General features: G+C 38.9%; 2 protein-coding genes across 2 annotated transcripts in view; one reads left to right on the top strand and one right to left on the bottom strand.

Moving 5' to 3' along the window:
* pgbd5 (piggyBac transposable element derived 5) overlaps positions 1-14,200 on the top strand; it is a 62,637-nt gene extending 48,437 nt beyond the window's left edge. Inside the window, exons 4-7 of the mRNA XM_020514881.2 lie at positions 4,546-4,726; positions 7,796-7,993; positions 10,673-10,778; positions 12,779-14,200. Of these exons, the coding sequence (XP_020370470.1) occupies positions 4,546-4,726; positions 7,796-7,993; positions 10,673-10,778; positions 12,779-12,974 (681 nt within the window). The 3' untranslated portion in view covers positions 12,975-14,200. The remainder of the gene's footprint in view (positions 1-4,545; positions 4,727-7,795; positions 7,994-10,672; positions 10,779-12,778) is intronic.
* Positions 14,201-14,844: 644 nt separating this feature from the next.
* Positions 14,845-24,025, bottom strand: part of galnt2 (UDP-N-acetyl-alpha-D-galactosamine:polypeptide N-acetylgalactosaminyltransferase 2) — a gene marked incomplete at its 5' end in the record, with an annotated part of 40,496 nt that continues 31,315 nt past the window's right edge. Inside the window, 3 exons of the mRNA XM_048597081.1 lie at positions 14,845-17,574; positions 18,237-18,356; positions 18,851-18,977. Of these exons, the coding sequence (XP_048453038.1) occupies positions 17,419-17,574; positions 18,237-18,356; positions 18,851-18,977 (403 nt within the window). The remainder of the gene's footprint in view (positions 17,575-18,236; positions 18,357-18,850; positions 18,978-24,025) is intronic.

The following is a 24,025-nucleotide window of genomic DNA, read 5'->3' as shown; positions in this document are numbered from 1 at the left end:
TATGCCCTCTGGTCCTAGACTCTCGCATAAGCGGAAACCAACTCTCGAGTCCCATTAGAATTTTGTATGTTTCAATAAGATTGCCTCTCATTCTTCTAAATGCTCATGAATACAGGCCCAATCTACCTGACCTCTCCTCGTGAACCTTCTCTGTACTACCTCCAATGCTACTATATCTTTCCTTGGATAAAGTGCCCAAAACTGTTCACAATATTCCAGCTACGGTCTGAATTGTGCTTTGTACAGTGTTAGCAAAACCTTCTTTCTTTTGTACTCCATTTCCTTTCAAATAAGGACTAACACTCCATTTATCTCCCTATTACCGCTGAGTTTGGATGTTAGTTTTTTTGTGATTCACAAACAAGGGCGTCCAATTCCCTCTGTGCCATAGTTTTCTGCATTGCTTCTTTATTTAAATAATGTTCAGTTAATCTTTTCTTCCTGCCAAAGAGCATAACTTCTCATTTTCCCACATTATACTCCATCTAACAGGTTTTTGCCCACTTGCTTAACCTGACTATATCCCTCTGCACTCTATCATCCTTGCCACTTGCTTTCCTACCTATATTTGTGTCATCCATAAACTTGGATATAGAAGATAGCGGGAACTGCAGATGTTGGAGTCAGAGTCAATACACTGTGGAGCTGGAGGAACACAGCAGGTCAGACAGTATCAGAGGAGCAGGAAAGTTGATGTTTTGGGTCAGGACCCTTCTTCAGGGACTGAATGTCCATGGTGAGGATGAGGGGGGCCAGGGAATTGAAAGTTTTGGAAAAGGTGGAGGGAGTGAGTTGTGTCACGAATGTAGGTAGGGAGTTAATGGGCCAAAGCGGAAAGAACGGAATTGAGGTAGGAGATGAGCTCGGTGGGGCAAGAGCAGGCAGAGACAATGGGTTCACCGGGGCAGTTGCGTTTATAGATTTTGAGAATGAGAGAGTTCCCCAATCCCGCACTGCCTGTTTCTCAGGTTGGAGGCTGTGGATGGGAGATATCCCGAAGTGATGAAGTTGTTCGATGTTCTGGGAAGTGATGGCTTGGTGACCCGAGATAGAGTCATGACTGAGGGGACGGTAGGAGGAGGTGTTAGAGAGTTGGTGTTTGGCCTCGGCGATGTAAAGGTTAGTTGGCCACACGCACATGCCCCCTCCCCCACCTCTGTTGGCAGGCTTAATGGTGAGGTTGGTGAGGAGCTGTGTGTTCTGATGGGGGGAGGCTAGAGTAAGTGAGAGGCTGGAGAGATCCAAGTGGTTGATGTTGCGGCGGCAGTGTGAGATGAAGAGTTAGAGGGAGGGTAGAAGGGTGTGTCCAGGAGGATGGAGTCCGCTGGAGGCAGGAGAAGGGATCTACAGAGGTTGGGTTGGATTCCCATTCAAAGAAATAGGCATGGAGACGGTGGACAAAGAGCTCGACATCAGACGTGTGGAATTCACTTACATCTTTTACACCTGTGTCTACCATATGGAGGGCCTAAAAGCCCTCTGCTTCTTCCTCTCCTCTCCTCTAGGCCCAACCAGTCCTCCATCATTGACACATTAATTTGCTTGCCAGAACTGATCCTAACCCTCAACAATTTTTCCTTTGATTCCTCCTGCTTCCTACAAACCAAAGGGGTAGCCGTGGGCACCTGCATGAGCCCGTGCTATGCCTGCCTCTTTGTGGATTTGTGGAACAGTCCCTTTTCTACAGCTACACCGGTACCATCCCTTATCTCTTTCTCTGCTATATTGATGACTGCATCAGTACTGCCTTGTGCTCCTGCGAGGAGCTCGAACAGTTCATCAACTTCGCCAATACCTTCCACTCCACTCTCAAAATCACCTGGACCATTTCTGACACCGTCCTCCCCTTCCTGAATCTCTCCTCTCTGTCTCCATCTCTGGAAACCAATTCCCCACTGACATCCATTTCAAACCCACCCGACTACACTTCCTCTCCTCCACCCTCCTGTAAAAATGTTATTCCACTGCTTCTGCTGCATCTGCTTCTAGGATATCCCAGACCAAAGTTTTCCTTCCTCTGTACTTAAGGATGCCCTCAACCACATCTCCTCCATTTCCTGCACTTCTGCCCTCAAACACCCTCCCCCAACAACAATAAGGATAGAGTCCCCGTACTCCTCACGTACCACCCCACATATCTTTGGATCCAACGCATCATCCTCTGGCATTTCCACCACCCCCAATCAGACCCCACCAACAAAAAGATATTTCCCTCCCCACCTCGTCCACTTCCTGCAGGGACCGTTCATTCTGTGATTCCCTTTTCAGCTCTATACTCCCCACCATACCCGGTACCTTTCCCTGCAATTGCAAGTGATGCAACACCTGCCCCGACACCTTCCACCTCACCTCTGTCCAAGGCACCAAACAATCTTTCCAGATCTGGGAAAGATTCATCTGCACTTCATCCAACCTCATCTATTGTATCCATTGCACCTGATGTGGTCTCCACTATAGACCAAATGCAGACTTGGAACGGTTTGTGGACCATCTCTGCTCTGTACGCACCAACCCACCCAACCTTCCAGTTGCCATTCATTTTAATTTCCCTGCTTGTTCTGCTGGTGACATGTCCATCTTGGCCTCCTCCACTGTCACTGTCAGTGAGGCCAAACGTAAACTGGAGGAACAACCTGATATTTCGCTGTGGAAGCTTACAGCCCGTTGGCTTCAATATTGACTACACCCCCTTCAAAATTCCACCCTCCCACCTCACCTCCCTGACTTGACCTAACCTGTCCATCTTCCTACACACCTATCCACTCCCCTTCCCACTGACCAATCACAATAACCCCCTACATGCCATCCACCTATCACCATCCCACTTACCTTTCCCCCAGCCCCACCCACTCACTCTATTTACTTCTGGCCTCCCCAGTCCTGACGAAGGGTTTCAGCGTGAAATGTCGACTTTCCTGCTCATTCAATGCTGTCTGACCTGTTATGCTTTTCCAGCTTCACATCTATTTACTGTATCTTTTACAGTCAGGCTGATTTGCAAACACGCTCATGCTAAATTTTGCTATGTAAAATTTGCTGTGTGAACTGATCTATTCAGCTGATACAGTTGTCTGTTATTCATTCTTTATTACTACAATTTTTGATTTTGTAATGTAATTATAGCCTGAATTAGGAGTTGGAGCCTAAAATGGTGCAGTGACAGTATGCATTTCAGATTTCCAGCCTCATAGTAATTGTTGTTGCCAAGTGCAGGAAAACTTCCTGCTTTTATTTAAGAATTATGTCAGAAGTTCGCTCATGCTTTCCAAGACGCACATTCAGCATTGATCCTGACAGCTCCTGCTTCACACCAATGTTAAACCTATGTAAAATCCCATCTGTCAAAAGATTGGTCACTTAAGTGGCTTACTGAGGTACTATTTGACTTGTTTTCTATGAACTTGTCATCCCTCATAAGATCATGCTTTAATCTGTGACAGGTGGTAATAAATAAAAGGTTTCTAAACTTTAAAGAATGTGAATTGTTCCCTTTCTAGTTTCCAATGTAAAATAATTCTGACTCAACAAACAGAAGGCTGCTGTTAATGTACATCTGCATTCCCTTAAATAGTACTGCCAGTTTTTAACACTCATGCTATGATTGTGAAGTCATTGTCTAGCTTCCATAGAACTGTACTAGAGGCTGGTCTGCCATGCCTACACCAGCTAATTGAAAGAACTACTGCGTGTCTCTTATTTTTACTCCCCTGCCCACCTGCACTGCAAATTTTCAAGTATTTATCTAATTCACTTTTGCAAGCCACTTTGAATCTATTTCCACCACCTTTTCAGAAAATGCATTCCAGATGATTATCATTTTAAAGCGTTAATAAAAATAGACTCCTCCTCTCCCCTGATTCTTTGGCGATTACCTAAAATCTGTGACCTTTGGTTATTGAAGTCCCTTGCCATGCAAGTGTCTTTCTTTCTCACTACTTTATCTCAATCACTTATTTTTTTGAAATGCTTTGTTGTTTCCCCTATCTCCTTCCCCAAATTGCTGCAACCAGTCGTTAAATTAATCCATTTTTGTTTTGTCTCCCGTGACTCGAGCACAATCTGTAGGATCAGTGACAATGGGGAGACCAAAGCAAAAAAAAATAAAATTTTGCAGTTAATTCCTCGAATGTTAGGGAGGAATGGGAGCATCCAATGTTCATTACTCCCAAAATGGGTACCAGGCAACTGCAGTTTGCAGCATAGAGGGTAAGACCATTCCTTCCACATGAATGACCACAGAGGATAGTGAAACAAAATGTCAGGATTGAGCATTCTTGTTTAAAATAGAAACATGAATGAAGTGCAGTGTAACCCAGAACAGCGCACGAAAGTCCTTTTTGCACTCAACAGACTGTATTAATAAGAAGTTGGTGGATGTTACGATAATCTGTATTGACAAATGGAAGAGGCAGAGGTGGTGCATATTTTGTGAATAACTAAGTAGAATTTCTTATTGCAACAAAAATGAATAAAAGCCTTCAAACAATGCTATTTTGAGAACAAATATATTAAATGTTCTGTCTTTTTGTTGTCCTTTTCATTTAGGTTTATGTTAATTTGAAGGAAGGAACAGCCTCAGATGGACTGGATACATTGAAGAACAGGCCACAACTCCACAGTCTTGTGGCTAAAAGTCTTTGTCAGAATTTGGCTGGAAAAAACTACATCATATATACTGGACCCAGCATAACTAGCCTAAATCTTTTTGAAGAGTTTGAGAAAAAAGGTTTGTAGTTAAGATGTGAAATACTGTAGATGATACAGGAATAACTATATAATATTTGGAATAAATGTGTGAAGAAAGATAACTTTGAGAATATTAAAAGGCTTGCTTCAGTGAACATACAATTTAGCTTTTTAATTGTTGCTAGAATTGAGTGACCTTGGAATTTTTTTTTTGTTCATGTTCAGTCCCTAATGATAGTTGTTTTGATAAATATTGTGAGAAATATATGATGCCTTGAGTTTGGAAATTAAGATTACCTTTCCTCACCCAGTTTTATCTTGTTTCACTTTCCTGCTGCAATGCTTTTAGAACGTGTTAACTTGTTGTGCTGGCACTTCATGGTCACTGATACCTTGCCTATTGTGTAATAAAGATACACAGCACAATAAAAGACCCTTCTGTCCATGTCCACGCCAGTCAAAAACGGTGACATAAGTATTCTAATCCTATTTTCCAACTCTTGACACACAGCCATCATACATTTTTCTTTCTTTTAGATCTGGATATTTTTCCTTTTGGCTCCTTTTTAAAATTATTTTTAAAATTCTGGTTTTTGTAACCAAGACGGCGCCAGAGAATGGTGACTTTGAATACTTTTCACTGTCCTTCTGTATTCCTATACATGAGTACATGTGACAGTGAAATCTAATTCTAATACCTTGGACTCAAAGTGCGCATCTAAATACGACTTGAACATTGAGGGATTCTGCCCCTACCACCTTTACAGACAGTTCCAGATTCCCACCAGCACCAGCTGGATGAAAACCTTTTTCCCTCATGTCCTTCTGCCCCTTATCTTAAATCTGTGCCTCAGGTCATTGATCCCTCCAGCAAGGATAAAAGTTTCTTCCCGTCTACCCTATCTGTGTTTCTCATAATTTTAAATATCTCATTCATGTCCCCTCTCAAATTCCTCTGCTGTAAGGTAAACAACCTCGCTCTATCCAGACTATTTCATAACTGAAAATCTCCATCCCTAGTTCCATCCTTGTAAATCCTCTCTACACCTTTCCAGTGTAGTCTCATCCCTCATTATGATGTAAAATCCAGAATGTGCACAATTCTGTAGCTGTGATCTAACCAATGTTTTATACAGTTCCAACACTTAAACTCAATGTATTTGTTAATAAAAGCAAGTACACTATGTCACTTCATCCACTTGCCTGATACCTTAAGGGACTGTGTACATGCTCTAATGGTATACCTCTGATTCTCTGTGCTTCCCAGGGTCCTACTGCTTATAATCCCTTGCTTTGTTTGTCCTGCCCAAGTGCATTATCGGTCATTTATCCAGATTGAATTCCATTTGCCACTGATCAGCTATTTGACCAGCCCATCGATATCATCTTGTAGACAAAGGTAATCCTCCTCACTATTTACCACCTCACCAATTTTAGTATCATCTGCAAATTACTGATCAACCTTCCTACATTCAAGTCTAAATCATTTATATAAACCACAAGGGCCCCAACACTGACCCCTGTGGGACTCCACTGGACACAGACTTCCAGTCAGAAAATCACTCCTCAACTATCACCTTCTGCTTCCTACCACTCAGCCAATTGTGGATCAAGTTTGTCAAATTTCCTCCGATCCCATGGGCTGTTATCTTTGTGATCAGTTCCCATGTGGGATCTTATCAAAAGCTTTGCTAAAGTCAAAATAGACTGCATCAAGAGCTTTGCCTTCATCTGCACACTTGGGTACTACTTTGAAAAATTCAATCAAGTTGGTCAGACATGACCTCTCCTCAATAAAGCTATGCTAACTGTCCTTGATTAACCTGCCTCTCTAAAAACAAATTAATTCTGTCCTTCAGAATTGTTTCTGACCACCACCATGCTGCTAACTTATTTGATCATGTCATCTTGTGACATCCACACCCCTGTTTACCAGCAAATTCATGACACAGGACTTGCGAGTGGGAGCATTGCTGAATGTTTGTTTGGTTTCATTTCTCCTGCCTGTTCCCTCCAAAGGCAGATTATTGACACTAGTTGCAGTATCCTGAGACCACCTAGGCCAGTGCTTTCTGCAAAATGACTTTGTCTGTCAATTTGTGTTTGACTTGTACTGGATGTTGCCTTCACTCTGAGAGTTGAATGCACTTCTGAATGAGGTGAGTTGTCAATGTTATTAACTTATTGTAGAGTCAGGGCGGTAAAAACCATGAAGTGAAACTCAAGGTGGTGGAAACACTTAATTGAATCCAAGGGGTAAATTACTGCAAAGAGTCATCCATTAATCTGCAGCTGACAGCAGTAATCATTTCTACCCATTGTCATCTAATGTCACCTAATTTATATGACAATGTGATATGAATTTAATCACTTTACAATCTGCTTGTGACCAATGAGAGTTTGGTCAGTGTGCTCCATTGCGTTAACATGATAATATTCTAACCTTATTCTCCAAGATATACATTTAATCTGGATGTCTGAAGCTCTGTGCTTGTGTAGAGTGGGATAAATCAGGGACACAATGGAAGATTTCAATTTGTAAGAATTTTTTTTTGCTAATTACTTATAAACTCAGCTTTGAAGAAGAGTCCTATTCTACTCAAAACATTGACTCTATTTTTCTCTGCCATAGGTGATGCCAGGCCAGTTTTCCATAAAGTTGCTTTATTAAACCTATGGACTTGTCAATACCTATTCCCATCTCTCCTTTCCTGTATGAATAAATAAATATTGCTTACTACTTAGGACAAACTTATCCTAATTTTGAGTATTTTCCCTTACTTTTCCTCAATCAAGTCCCCAAAGATACTGTTTTATAGAAATAAATTTATTTTTCATACGGACCATGTCCCCTTTTAATTCTCCAAGTTAGTTTTTCATACTTTATTGTGTGCGTGTTATCATGTGTGTTTTTAGTATTGTTGATGAGATACGCTCTCATCACAAGAATATCCATTGGCTTTTGCAGTTATGTTTGTACAACATCAATAGTTTTAACTGGGCTTTTGGGTTTGTCAATAAAGTGTGCTTTCTATGAACAGAGATCTTCAATAACTGGTCCATTTTATTAAGTGGTGTTTTAAATTCAAAATGGTATTGCTTCTCACAGGTATTTATTGTTGTGGACTTCTCAGCTCCAGGAAGAGTGACTGTACAGGACTACCACAGTCGATGCTAGTGAACCCTGAGATTCCACAGGCTCGGGGCCAGTACAGGGTGAGAATGAAAGGAAACATGTCCCTAATAAGCTGGTCCAACAAAGGGCAGTTCTACTTTCTCACAAATGCTTACTCTCCATTTAAAGAAGGCAAGTGCTCATTAAATATTTATCCCCTTAACTAGGGATTTTTAAAATGAATTTGGCACTTTATGGACTACATTTTTAGATAGCCTGGTCACAAGTGGTGTCTGTACTCTCATCAACTGACTTCTTGGAGTGCAAGTTCTACAACGTTATAGGGAAATCTTTTTTTTTTAAAAACAAAAGCTGATTGTGGCTATAACATCCAGAACTTTTGAGTTATTTTCACTTCATATTTCATTCACCCTGTTCATCATGCCCCATATACTATAGCATAGGTAATTGATACAGTGCAGAATAGCTAGAGAATTAGCACAGGTGGTAGTAATGATATTAGTTATATAAAGCCTTGGTTAGATCACAACTAAAGAACAGAGAGCAGTTCTGGCCATCTGTTTTTAAGAAGGATATATTGTCCTTGGAAGTCGTACAGGATTTGCAGCAAAGATTATACAAACAAGGTATTCCCACAAATTTAAAAAGTCTTGAGGTGATTTAATCAAAGATTTCAATATGTTAAGAGGATGAGGCAAGGTTGAGAAAGAAACAATTTTTTTACAACTGCAAGTCCAGGAGCAGAGTGCAAATATTTTGCAAGGTTGTGAGGCTGGAGGGTGTAACAGATAAGGAGGGACTAGGCATAGAGGGATTTGAAAACTGTTTTAAAGTAAGAATATTACTTAACTGGAAGCCAATTTAGGCAAGAAAGAACAAGGGTAAGAGACTTGTTAAGTTACGATCAGAGTCTTCGATAGGCTCAAGCATATAGAGGGTAGGATTTGGGAGTCTAGTTTGGTATACTCGGAAATTGAGGTAATGATGGCAGGAATGAGACTTTCAGCAGCACGTGAGCTGAGACAGATTCAAAATTAGGCATTATTATAGAAGTGGCAGTAGGTGGTCTTGGATCAGTTTTGGGTCAAAAATAACGCCAAAGTTGCAAAAAGACTACTTAAACCTCAGACTGTAGCCAGGGAATGAGATGGAATCAGTAGCTAGAGAATGGTATTTTGATTTAAGATTGATTACAATGGTTTCAGTCTTGCTGGTACTTAATTAGATAACAACATTTCTGCTCATCCAGTACTGGATGTTGGGTAAAATGTTTGATTACTTAGTATCAGTAGAGAGTCAACAATTGTGATAGGTAGAGCTAGGTGTTGTCAGTGTACATGTGAAAATTAATACTGTGTTTCAAATGCTGTTGCTGAGGGGCAGTGTGTGGATTAGGAAACAGGTCATGCATAGATGGAATGCTTAGAAATACTAGATATTAACAAATAATTAAGGGATAACTCTGAATCTGTATGGAATCAACAGGTTTGGCAAATCAATCGGAGTGTATCAGAGAATTATGTCCATAAAAACATTCAACCTGTATACTGAAGCTATCTTCAGAGGCATAAGATCTACCTGGTTGCAATGCTGAGAGGTTGAAACACAGCAATTTGAGATGCGCAAATGACACATTAATTACATCATCAGAAGAGGAAGTCAATTGTAACTAATTGAGGAATATTGTCTGAGTTTGCTCCACATTCACTATTAACCAATGATGATGAGCAGCAACCTAATCTGTGAAACTGTAGTAAATGGATAACATTTTAGAGCAAGTGAACAGGTCGCTATCTTTCATTATCACAGCCAATGAGAAATGTGATTGAGGTTTGAAGGGTCAGCTTTGTTGGAATGAAGGTCGTAATATCAAAGGAACTGAACCTGATTCTTAGGAAAAAACTGATGAAGCGCTGCATTTGGTCATTTTATTATCTACGCTTTAGAAACATGGACAATAAACAAACACTATTGAAAAGCTGAATGCTTTTCAGACGTGAACACAGTGACAAGCATAACCTACCTTAAAAAGACTTGAAAAAGTACTCAATGGCTGCAGTAAGAAGAAATTGGTGTAATAACAAAGAAGATACAATACCTCAATCACATCATTAAACAATTACAGAAAGGAGATCGATGGAGAACATGAGAGGACGAAGCAGAGGAAAAAATGGATATAATGGACTGTACGCAGACGGAATGCTCAAGAGCAGTACAGGATAGGCTGAGTGATTCATGGAGTTCGACCTTCTGGGAAGCTGATGACAGCAATAGATGAACAAATGACAGACCCTTGGGGCACCTCCAGTTAGTGTTGTGGGAGCAGGATAAACCATTGCGAGTGATTCTCTCGGTTTTTGAGATAAATAAGAATGGATCAAGTAGAAGCTGGTCAATATGGATTGTGCAGAGGTTTGGCTCAATGAAATGTCGAGATACAAGGAAAGATTAATTAGGGGATTCTTTACTCAGGTCCTTTTCTGGGAGTCAGAAATCTAGGGCAGTAATTGATATTACAGTTTCTATAACCTACATTTTTCTCTTCAGCTTACAATATCTGTTAGTTATTTAAAGAAGACTGCTTGCTTCAGATGTGTCTCCCAAGTGAAATCTCTAGGGAAGAAGCTTGTTGCAACTTGTGTTGAATTTAAATCAAAAACAGATGTGGGTCTATTCGAGCAAAGACAAATGTTATGCATTTGGATATCAATGCTGTGCTTGGTTTGTGTTAACTAAAAGGCAATCACATTTTCAAGACTTAAAGTCTAATTTTTAATGTCCTGATCAATGGAAATTTTTCAATATTTTTAGATACTACAGTTGCTTGATCAAATCTTTTTGTTCCTATAGGTGTCATAATTAGAAGGAAGAGTGGAGAGATTCGCTGTCCTTTAGCAGTAGAAGCTTTTGCTGCTCACCTTGGCTATATCTGCAAATATGATGATAAGTACAGCAAGTGAGTTTGAACTCTCCTTTTTATTTGGTAGCTGAATATGGACTTAAGTTTTGGTGAAAATCTACATTTTTATAACTATGTAGGAACTTTAATTGGATTTAATGGATCCAAGAATAATGATTTACTTACGGCGTTAAAACATATATACCTACTTTTGGCACCTGAATTGTTGTATTTAATAAGTTACTTTATTTGGGATCTTTATTTGAAAAGGTGCAAAACATAGCAAGAAACAACTAGGGTGTTGGCTTGCTGACCGCACATAGCCAAATGCTTGAAGGATACTTTGAGAGTATTGCTGGGCAATGTGGAGAGGAATTGGAACACATGTTGTGATTGATCCAATTCTTGAAAAGCTTGCAAGGGTTGTAATAAGTTTTCCTCCATTTCTCTTGCAAACCCAAATGAATCTTGAGTTCCTAATTTATATGGCCTGAGATTAGAGCTGCTTGTTCCAAGCATTTTCTGGTGAATTGTTATCAAGTGTTTTCTGTAAAATGATATCTGGATTTAATAAGGAATCTTGTGCTTTTAGTCTTGACGCTCTCTATATTATCCCAATTATTATGCTAATTGAATACAAGATTAAACTGACATAACTAGAAAATGATCTGTCTTAGAAACTGCACAACTACATATATCGAATGATAACCTTTCCTTCCCAGTTTCGAGGACCTGATATTAGTCCTCCAAATCTCAAATCTATTTCTTGTCCTTGATTTTTTTTTTCACAAATAAGAGGGACCGGAATGAAAGGGCTACATTTAGCAGTGAAAACTGATGAAGCCAGTTTGACCTCAAACATCTGTGTTTACTATCCAGCTTATCGAATATAAGATCCAGTTACCTTTTTATGGACCCAAAACAGTTAACATTTTGAGTCTGATAACTCTTCTTCAGAACTGAATTCAACATTAACTTTTTTCTGGCTTCCCACACACACTGCCTGAGCTGCTGAGTTTTGCCAGTACTTTGTTTTTGCTTCATTTTGACCTTTTTATGGAGCCATTTCCTAGTCTGCAGTGGTCTGAACAGGATGTATTATCAGATTTAAAAATATGATGTTATACAACAATATGCATATCTATCATACATTTTACAAGGTATCTTCTAGCCACTGAGATCCTTTTTAAGTGCAGTCACTGTTACAATGTGGGAAATATGGTAGCCAATTTTGCACACAGGAAGGTACCACAAACAGTAATGAAATAAATAACAGAACATTTGCTTTGGGTAATCTTGAGAGCCCCAAATCAAAACAAAATGATATGGATGCTAGAAATCAGAAATAAAAACAAGTGAACAAACTCGGTGGGCATGGAAGTATCCCTGGAGAAAGAAACAGTTAATGTTTTGAGTTCACTTTGCAGGGATTTAAACTCAAAAGGCAAACCACTGAACCAACTCAATTTCTGAATCCTAAATTGCTTTATCATTGGCCATGCCATTAGCATCATTGCACAAAACACCAACTGCCTCCTCTATCTCCTTGTCCTTTAGGGACTCTCTTTAAGACTTATTTTAACCAAACTGACAGTCATTTATGCAATCTCTTTTTGTGACTGTCCATCTTAAGAGTTTGTGAATCACCCCTTTGTTTAAAGGAGATATAATGCATTCAGGTATTGGCTCAATTAGCCCCAGTAAACTATAGCAAGCTGAGTGTGTTAAAACCACCTTATTTATGGATACTGATGAGAAAATTACCAAGAGCTCCTATTCAGCCAAATTCATCAGTCGAAACAATAGAATGTTATTCCAAGGCAGAATGGGCACAGCAGTAGCTTTCAACTTTTTAATCGATTCCTTCAGTTCTGCCCCACTACAGCACAACATCTCACTATTGAACAAATTCTAATCTTCCGCATTTTTAAAAAAATCATCTCAAATCCATGTTTTTAGGCTGCAGAGCTTCCTGCCAATGGGAGCAGTTTTCTTTATGTATACACACGTTTAAATACATGCATATGTTTTAGTAATCGGGTTTGTTCTCTTCATAGGTACTTTATATCCCACAAAGCTAACAAGACCTGGCAGCAAGTGTTCTGGTTTGTTCTCAGTATTGCTGTCAATAATTCATACATCTTGTACAAGATGTCAGAAGCATATCTTGTCAGGCGCTACACACGGGTACAATTTGGTGAAAGACTGGTCAAAGAGTTGCTTGGAATTGAGGAACATCTGCCCTTGGAATAATAACACTGGCAGCACAGGTGCCAAGGTCAAAATTGTTGCACTGCATTCACAGGGCTAAACTACATCTCTCACTCTTATTGTAACCATTAAAAAATATTCTCACTGTCCAGCTTTTCCTTGGAATTTGCAGCAAGTACATTCTTTAACTCCCAGTTCTGCCATGGAGCAGTCAGGCCAACTGAAGACCACAACACACTATTTGCAAGGAATCTAGAGACTGGTATTGCCATTCAAAACAACCTTGAAAATCCAAATGTCACTTACTTTTTGAAGTAAGTACATCTGCAAAATTGAATGAATAGTGTTCAACTTGAACACAACTGGAACAACTGCATAATCTTTAAATTGTGGTCTAAATATGGCATTTTTATATACATGGAGAGGTAAAATGTACACTTTTTATATTCAAATTGTACACCTGTGGGAAAGTAACATCATTGCAAGGAATCTTGTAATTTTCTTTTTGCAAAAGTAAAAAACTTAATGACTAATTATTCATAATTTACACTTTCATTATTGTTCCATAATACACCAGCACCTAAATTCACACTCATTGTGCAATCTAAAAGCCCTGTATAGATATTTATAACAAAGACTTATTATGCATTCTGAATGTTTACATTGAACTAGCTATTATATCACGTTCTGAATTCAGTCTGTGGGATGTACTGCATTTACTGGATGCTGCACCAATCAAATTGTTTATTCACTGTTCTTAATCACTGCAAAGAATTAGAAGTTGTTGCTTAGAATGCTAAATTCCTAGGACACTACATGGAGGTAGTTTACAACAAAATAAGATACACCTTTTTGGTGTTAGGATTGTCGAAGCTCAGTTGGTCAGCTCGGCAAAGCAGTTAGATGCATCAGGATTATGATGATAGGATGTGCAATTGTGCTGATACAATGGATGCGTTACCTTGAAGAAATATTTCTACAAGTGTCTTGCAAGCTTTACAGTAGGATGATTTGACACTAGAGTGGAATGTATCCATAAATGAACTGTATAATTATAAAAGAGATGAAGGGTATTGTGCAATTCTAAATCTGATTTGGACACAGCATGCAGAGTTACTGTCCGCTTTCATGTGGGGTCCATGTTCTGTTTTTTTTTATTTTCATCAAGCAATGTGTGTCTCAAAAGTGCCCTGTATATTAAAAATGTTGTATTTAAAATATAAAGATGTATGTTATGATTTACAATAAAGTGATCCTGGAAAATTGTACATGCTGTATGTCCTTCACTGGTTAATAAAGTGAGTAAAATATCTTATTAAATCATATATCATCATGTAAGGAAAGTATAGCACACTTGCATAATATTTCTGATGGGGTCAAAAAAATGGTACTTTAGTACCAGTATGGGCCCTGATCTTTACGTCTCTAATAGTTCTCACTCAGTATGAGGATGCCAATGGCAACAGGATAGTTACAGTATATTCAGTACTATTATAGGCTACTGTTCTGTTGATACTTAGTCTCGTTTTTTTTTTATGAAGTAGCTATATCAGTGGTGTCACTTCAACAGCTTGAATTTGGTTATAACACATCTGAACTAGCTGTACTAGGAAAGGTGCTTATATATAGTTAGAATGCACCAACAGATAAGCTGAAATACAAAGTTGATAGTTGATTTGCTTATTTTAATGGGGATTAGTGTCTGATAGTGAAAGAGTAAGGACTACTACTGAATATCATGAAGAAAAGGCAACCAGTAGATTATTTTCTAAGGCATGAAGACATGCAGAGATGGCTGAATGAATAGATGGATGTAATGCAAAAGAGAATAATGTTAGTCACAAATAGGATTCTTTACACAGCTGAAAAGTGCAAGACCTGTAAGGGGCAAGAAACAGCTACTGGAGATTCATCACTGCTAAATATTTTATTAGGAACAGTTTACACACACATTTATTATGAAAAATAAATCTAACGTCAAGAATTCAAATACATGAGTGAGCCTTGGCTCTCTGGACAATAATCACCAGAGTTTAAGGCCCATCCTTAGATTCTTGAGTACAAAATCTACAGGTGACAACTGCAATACTAAGGGAGCACTGGACTGTCAGTAGTGTCATCTTTTATGTAAGATAACATTATTTAAGAAGCATGGAATTTCTTCTCCATTGGCCGATATTTATCTCTCAACCAACATCAAATGTTATCATTATCAAAAAATCATTTGGAGAACTTCTGTGTGCAAACACTACGTTTTCTACATTAAAACAATAATTACACTTCAAAAGTACTTTAGATGTGAGAGGTCATTCACAAACCTGGGATGTCCCAAGGACTAGAAGTGCAAGTTATTCCTGTGTTTTAAAATGTATTAATTTTATACAAAAACATGAAAAATTGGAATTTGAAGGTATAAAGTTTATTAAAATTAATTCAATTTCAACGATGCTTTCCATCACATCTATAAAAAGTATGAGTAAGATCATGCTTTGTAGATTAGTGAGAAAAATGTGGGGAGAGTCATTTTATGAATTGATGACACTTGGCATCATTCAAACACTCCACAGTGACATAGTTGCACACAACACTAATATTACTCTTTACAAAAGTTATTCTTAAGAACTGGGAATTGAGAAAAGAAATTAGTCTTACACTGGAAAAAAAAAATCAATAGTCACATGTTACTTCTAAGCAAAAGCAAGTTTGATGTTATTTGAAGATAAACACTTATTTAGGTTTCCCAACAAGCTCCTTTGCATTTTGGGTGTTGCAAAGGCTTTTTAATAATGGGGCTTTTCTCATTAGAAGGAAATACTGTATTTAAAATGTTAAGATTATTAATTATAAATGAAAAGGATGATGCTTTTCTACTACAATGAACTTTGGCACACTGTGGCATGTAAACATTTTATTTGAAAACTAACATCAAACCCCATGTTCAGCAGCAGTAAAATTTTTCTTTCCAAGAAGAACTTGGATGTTTCACACGTACAGTTTATGCTTTTAAAGTTGGTAATAAAATCATTGTCTGTCCATTAGCACAAAGACATGGAACAGTAAAAGAAGCAGAGATTGAGGCAAGATAGGGAAACAGCAATAAAGTAACAGATATAGCTGGAGAGGGGCACGGGCGAGTAGGTTTGGAGAGACGAGAAAGACAGATGTTTCTCATTTTAATCAACCTTTCATATTCTGGTAGTGCCAGACATTTTTATTGTATTGTGCTCATTAAATCTCAACATAGTGTAACCTGACAGTCATCAATTTGATAAACTAAATAAATAAATGAAGTAAGACTTTACAGAAAATTGATACTAAGATATTGATAGCTGTTAGCAGAAGTGAGTTTGGAAGGTGGAGGAACATGGTTTAAGTTTCCTACTGCTTTCAGTTCACTGAGCGATCGATTTGAAAAAAATTCCCTTAAACCTTCAAATGACAAATGTAAATATATAGAAATACTGCCATTGCATGGGTACACTGTGATCACCTAGGAATTATATTTTTGTTGTTAATTAACCTGGACTAAGAAGGCACGTGTTCGACACCACTTTGAAAAGAAAAATCAATGTAGAAAAAGCTAGCTGGTAAATTACTGGAGGATTTTACAGAAAGTGCAAGCTGGAATCACAGATGAAAGGAATGATGTTGGTGCATTACAGTCTCAATACAGCTACTTACATAATAAATATAAAATATCTTTGAATTGTCAACTGACTTTGATCCATTAAATAACATTTAGTAAGTGTTTGTGCCTTACAATTACAGGGTTACACATCACCCACACCCACCTACCCCGGGCACAGAAAGAAATAAGAAAAGTGCTGAGATATAGATGAATGTAACATAGATATAAAATGCAAGAACAGCACGTGACTTTTTTTTGGATATCATTTCACTTTCCAACATCTTTTTTGCCTTTTTTTTTAATCAATTCTTCACGGCTTACAAAACTCATACGCTGAATTACAGTTATGGTATCTGCACACTGCAGCAAAAACTGAACATCAGATAAAGACACAGTAGCTTTGCATTTGGACAATAGTTGATACAAAAATTAATCATAAAAAAACTAATGTGAATTTTGAAACAGTACAGAGCTGGACACCACCTTCTTTAGAGGCGCAAATGTTTGATGTGCTCATAAGCAGCCTTCATTATCAGTGCAGTGCATTTCCTATAGAACAGAAATTGTTATTTGGGAAACTTCCACAACAGAAGGACTAAAATGATTCTTGCTGTGATGAAAATATGTGTACCGTACTAATAAAGATCAGGAGGGAAGGACTTTGCTAATTGAAAAGAAATAATATAGAGATAGAGAGTAACCGAAACCAAAAAGTTTAGACACTCGATACATTAATTCAAAGAAAGATGTAATATGGAACTCTTTCAAAAATCGAGGTATATGGTTGAATGCAAACTTGATTTACCAATTTAAATATTGTCCACATTGAAAGTTCCAAAATGTAATGGTCCATATCTATTACTGCTGTAAATTAAGTGTGAATTTCCACTGTTGTGAAAGGGTTGGATTGCAGACTTCAACAGTGAGCCCGCCACTCCGGCTGTTCCTACTGTCAAGACAAAGATTGCTGCCCACGTGCCTTAGTTTTGAGTTATTCTCAATTTGTTCCCATTTCTGTAAAAAAATGAAACAGGACTTAGTTATCATGAAAAGTACATTATGAATTCAGCTCAAAGTTACAAGGTATTTACCACACAAACAGACCATTTGGCCACATACAGTAATGTTTATGCTCCACAGAAGTCTCCTCCCACTCATGTGTTCATCAAACCACATAAAATTAATGTATTTGTTACTCCTTGTCTATTTGGCTTTCCCTTGAATCTGTGCTTAACATCTCAGTTACTTGTGTTAACAAGTTCCACATTTTCACCACTTTCTGGCTAACAAGGTTTCTCTTGAATTCTATACTGATCACGAGCATTGTAGAGACAATAGATATCTCTTTCATTAATATAAGCAAACAATTGAGGAATAGAGGGATATTTTTGAAACAAAGTAAAAATTAGATATTGATTGCTACAACCAGTATAGTTTCACTCAGTGGAAACTTTATTTACTTGTGAGGGATGAACTGCCTGAACTAACAATTTCCAGGGAACTCTTTACAAGTAAGCTTCTCAGAATGGGATTGTTTGCATTGCTGTGTATGAAATCTATAGATGTTTCGAAACAGTAAAACAGTTCCTAATTTTCATAATGCTATGATTAAAAGTTTGAGGATTAAATAACAAGCACTGATGTAACAGTAGGTGATTATAACACTGTTTACCTACCTGTCTGCTGTCATTGTCTCTGCAACCTTGCAACTTTATGAGAGAACCAGCCACCCGGTCTACCACAGTAAGGCACAAATCCATATGTTTCACTGACTTGCCTTTTGTTAATGCCCATTCCTGACAAAAAAAATCCAGAAAGAAAACAGGGTGAGGACTGAACATGTTTCACTGCAAGACTGACATTATATTTCTTTCTCTGAATATTCTTCTCCCCTGCACAACAGTGGATCTGCAACCCAAAAGTATGGTAAATCAAAAGCTCACCATAGCAAGTTAGGAAATTGAATTAATTAAATCTAATGATTTGCGAGCAGGCACCACAAAGGAGTGACAGGGAAAGATGTCACAATATGAAAACCCAACTGGTTTAATTAACATCCTTCAGGGAATAAAATCGGTGTTCCCCACCTAATCTGGGACTACATGTAATTTTGTATACCCGACTAAATGGTCAACTCAATGTCCTCTGGAAGGCAATAAACACAGATTAAGATGAATTGGAAAGACAGCCCTGTGTAAAGACAATCCTCTTTACCACAGGAATTAAGCAATCTAATACATTGCATAGTGAAACTTAAATCATAGATAGCAATAATGAAAACACTGCGCACCTGGTTACCCCCTGCATTGTGACATTCATAGACACCCACAACACCATCTGCAAAGTGGCCCAGTGTGTCTAGGCAATTGGAACCTTGTTGTAAAGCTCCAAAAGCAATATCTTGGTGATCAGGGACCCTACAAAAGAGAAGAAGAAACATTATTATTATAGCACATGAACAAACTGAATGGATATCTTGTATATACTAGAACAAAACACCAAACTATACATGAAACATAAGAAAGAACTTGTAATTCAGGAAGCATTTATCACACATCTTCACACCCCAAAGCATTCTGAAGTCAATGAGGTATTTTTCTTCAAAAGTGCAATCACTGTTGCAATATAGAAAATGTGGCAGCCAACTAACACAAACGTACCTACAAATACAAGGTAACAATGATCAAATGCATCTGTTTTTATTAATTTTTAGAGGGGCAAATATTAAGGCACCAAAGAAAATCCTTTCTCTTTGAATATTGCTGGAAGGTTATATACCGGAGAAGGAAGATGGGCCTTACTTTAATGACTCCTCCAAAAATGAGAAAGAATATCCTTCTTGCTGAGATGTAAATTGCAGCAAGAACAAACTGCAAAGATTTTATCATGGGTAAAATTAATACAACTGCACTCAAGATCAGCCTGTCTGAACACAGTGGTTGTTTATACACCAATGTATATCTATGCATGCAAGTGTGTTTTTGTGTTTGCATGTACCATGTGTTCGTGCAAAGGTTCTCCTCAGGTTGACTAGGGCTCTCTTCATGCCTTGAAGTATATGCAATCAATGACACAGCATATGTACAAAGGGTCCTGGCTTGTGTTGTATATAGTATCTGGTTCATCTGCCAAAAAAGGTCATCAATCAGACAGTACTCAGTTCCTATTTTATTCTTTGAAAAACAGGCACCAAAATGCATAGAAAAAAGTGATATCTACATATATAAAATATAAACAAAGGCACACACATATAAATTGTGATAATAAGAATAAGAACTGCAGAAATTTTAAAACTAAAAGATGGACGCAATTACACAAAAGGTAAGTACTCATCAAAAATACTGATCCTAGGAATTTTAAAAAAAAGAAAATGCCACTAAAATTCAGGTCAGGCAGCCTCTGGTTCTACTGTAACATTCTATTTACCTACCCTTTACCACATTCCCTTCGACTAGCACGCTCATTATGTTCTTTACTGCCATTTATTTTCCACTGTCTTCATTGCCCCAGGTGCTAGATTAGGTCCTCAAGCAGCTGCAAGGATAACTGCTAAAATTATTTCGTAGTAAATAGTTGCCTCTTTGAAGCTACCAGCAATATTAAATAGCCTCTAGCTAAAAATGCTCTAATCATAAAAGTTGGTTTCAATACATAACCAGAATATAATACAAGCCTTAAAAAAAAATTATGCTGAGATGTAAAGATTAACTAGCCTTAGAAAACACCTTCTCTTATGCCTGGAACAAGATAGATGGATCACAACCCATAAATTTTGAAATGCTGACAGTAGAAGTAGTTGTATAACATTAGACTTATAATTAACTTTATAACAGAAGTTAACCTTATCACAATTAGTTAAAACTAACTGACATTTTATTTTTACATTATGTAACTGGGATAGTGGGAAAATAAAAGCAGTAACTGAATGTGATAAAAGACAGCACCAAAATACAATGGGTAATAGAGTTTGAGCTGTCCCTACAGATAAACAAGTCTGAGAAAGACCCGATGAAGTATAGCCATTGAACTTTTGGAATGTGAATGAATAGGATGCATGGTAAGATCCAAAGACCTAGGGATTATTATGTCTAGCTAATACCATAAGATCATGGGAACCTGGGGCTGTTCATGGAAGTGCCCATCACTGATCAGGTGTCTCACAGGATTGAGTGTTTGAATTAAGGGGAAGGGCGATGACTATGCTGCATTTGATTACTTTAACACAAAATGTATAAAAATGCTGTATTTCTTTGTAAAAGCAGAGGGTGTGTCATTGATGTATCTTCCAAAGCCAGATTTAGGAAAGATCCTTTGGTCCTCTCCCTGCATAAAACGGTTTCTGCTTGAATAAACATCCTCCACTTTCCTGAATCCTGCCTGCCTCCTGAGTCTTTGTCCCAGGTCAGGATAAACACTCCTACAACATACTTCATGGGCAGGCACAAGACCAGCAGCTTGTCAAGGACTGGGAGTCTGAGGGACACCCAGGACAAACAGAAATGCCAGCCCCAGGATCAAAGGTCCTCGTAAAAATAATCCCAAGCAAGGGAGTCTTGTCCCCACTGTGGGACGGACCTCATGAGGTAATATTAACTGGTAACAGAAGCGCACTTATTAATGAAAATGGAATTGGTAAATGGAGACATCCTACACAGCTAAGAGTATATAATGGTTAATGGGGTTACTGTCCAGTTTGCTAGTCTGGTATGCTCTCTCTCTCCCCCTCTCTCTCTCTCCCTCCCTCTCGCAGGTTTTAGAGGACCCTCATCAGTGCGCACCAACAAACAGCAGGAACAGGATCCTCAACCCCAGGACAACAACCGGAACAGATTAGGTCACATGTAAACGTATGTGACGCGGTTGCATGGTAAAGACTGTAATTATGAACATTGCTGAAATTAACATGAGTATGAAAATGGTAATCCTCTGTGGGTTCCTCTTACTTTTGATTCCATTAGAAACTGATAGACAAGTGGAGAAGAGGAATTTGAACGTTAGTACATTTTTGTATTTATCACATGTGTATGCGACTGCTGGGTCTGCACCCATGTCCTCATACACTCTAAGGGAGGGATACCAATGTGACCCAACCCCTCCAATGCTTCAGAATTAGCCGAATGGGTATTAAAACAGAATAGCTCAAAACAGGGAGATAGGGATGGGCATCCTACCAATATTGGAAAGCACTTAGTAAATACTGACCAAGATAGGGCACAATGGAAATCAGTAGGGTATAACCTAAACACCTTTACAATATGGTACCAACCCAACTACACAACCTCACAACCACCCCCCTTCATCACATTGACTAACACATCAGGGATAGGGAGACCTGATGACTTGATCTGCCTAACGAGAATTGAAAACCAAGGAGGAGGAACACCCATGGGATTTAGCAACTGCACCCAGAGTTACAACACTTCCACATATCGTCTTCCAGGTCCCATCAGGGCACTGATGACCATGGCATTTCTGACCATGGGATCCCTAAACTCGTCTCTCCTCATGCATGATAGCTCTAGCTCCTGACCTTCAGGAACCTCACAAGTAACAGTACATTCCAGCAACGATGGTACACCGAGATTATTACCTGATTCGTCCCGTACAATGGCACCTACTTTCTGTGTGTGGGCACAGAGTCTATGCCTGGCTACTCCCAACCTAGACAGGGTCATGTTACTTGGCCTATGTGGGACTATTCATATGCCACACAGCGTCCCTCCTGCAGATGATGCCAGAACGACTCAAACGTGCAATTTCAGGAGCAGATAGGCTCCTAAAAGAACAAAGAAAATTACAGCACAGGAACAGGCTCTTCGGCCCACCAAGCCTGCGCCGATCCAGATCCTCTATCTAAATCTGTCACCTATTTTCCAAGGATCTGTATCCCTCTGCTCCCTGCCCATTCATGTATCTGTCTAGATACATCTTATATGACGCTATCGTGCCCGCCTCTACCACCTCCGCTGGCAATGCATTCCAGGCACCCACCACCCTCTACGTAAAGAACTTTCCACGCATATCTCCCTTAAACTTTTCCCCTCTCACCTTGAAATCGTGACCCCTAGTAATTGAGTCCCCCACTCTGGGAAAAAGCTTCTTGCTATCCACCCTGTCTATACCTCTCATGATTTTGTAGAGCTCAATCAGGTCCCCCCTCAACCTCCATCTTTCTAATGTAAATAATCCTAATCTACTCAACCTCTCTTCACAGCTAGCGCCTTCCATACCAGGCAACATCCTGATGAACCTCCTCTGCAAAGCATCCACATCCTTTTGGTAAAGTGGCGACCAGAACTGTATGTAGTATTCCAAATGTGGTCAAACCAAAGTCCTATACAACTGTAACATGACCTGCCAACTCTTGTACTCCATACCCCGTCCAACGAATGAAAGCATGCCGTATGCCTTCTTCACCACTCTATTGACCTGCGTTGCCACCGTCAGGGTACAATGGAACTGAACACCCAGATCTCTCTGTGCATCAATTTTCCCCAGGGCTTTTCCATTTACCGTATAGTTCAGCCTTGAATTGGATCTTCCAAAATGCATCTCGCATTTGCCTGGATTGAACTCCATCTGCCATTTCTCCGCCCAACTCTCCAATCTATCTATATTCTGCTGCATTCTCTGACAGTCCCCTTCACAATCTGCTACTCCACCAATCTTAGTGTCATCTGCAAACTTGCTAATCAGACCATCTATACCTTCCTCCAGATCATTTATGTATATCACAAACAAAATGTTGTTTTGTACAAATTGTACAGGGAATAGCAATGTTTGTTGTTGCACTGTTCTTATGTTACATTGTTTTTGTCTTGTAAAATGCATTATGACCACGATAATGAAGAAGGTGGCTGCAGAAGAGCCATGGAACAAGGGGGTGGCTGTACTATGCACCATCAAGCCAACAGACTACTAGTGGAACGGCGAAGACCACCTCATCGAACAACGGCAAGAGGTTCATGCATGCAGCATAATTTGGTGAAGAATACTCTTGGAATTTGATTTGGACTTTTGAACTCTGATTTGGACTGCTTGAACTAATAGTGGACCTGCGACTATAATTTGGGATTTGTAGGCGTGACCTGTACCCGGCCATGTAAGGTGACTTGTACCTGAACACACTAAGCTGCCCATACCTGCTCACAAGATGGCAGACAGAAGCTAAGTAAAACTATGCAGCCTGCTCACACAGTGAAATACAATGGTACCTTTGATCAAAACTGCTAGAAGGTCAGTAAAAGAACGCTGTATTTTTCCATAAAAGATAGTTCTGATAAAAGGATGCCTTAGGACAGATAAAAGGCCAATTCCAGCTTTATTAATGTAAGGGTGATTGTCCCAGTAAATGAGTAACATCAGGTGCTAGATTAGGTCTTCAAGCAGCTGCAAGGATAACTGCTAAAATTATTTCATAGTAAATAGTTGCCTCTTTGAAGCTACCAGCAATATTAAATAGCCT

This window comes from Rhincodon typus, chromosome 5, assembly GCF_021869965.1.
Source record: "Rhincodon typus isolate 14 chromosome 5, sRhiTyp1.1, whole genome shotgun sequence".
Classification (NCBI taxonomy): Eukaryota; Metazoa; Chordata; class Chondrichthyes; order Orectolobiformes; family Rhincodontidae; genus Rhincodon; species Rhincodon typus.
Note: the sequence above shows the minus strand (reverse complement) of the source record. Positions and strands in the feature narration are given on the sequence as shown.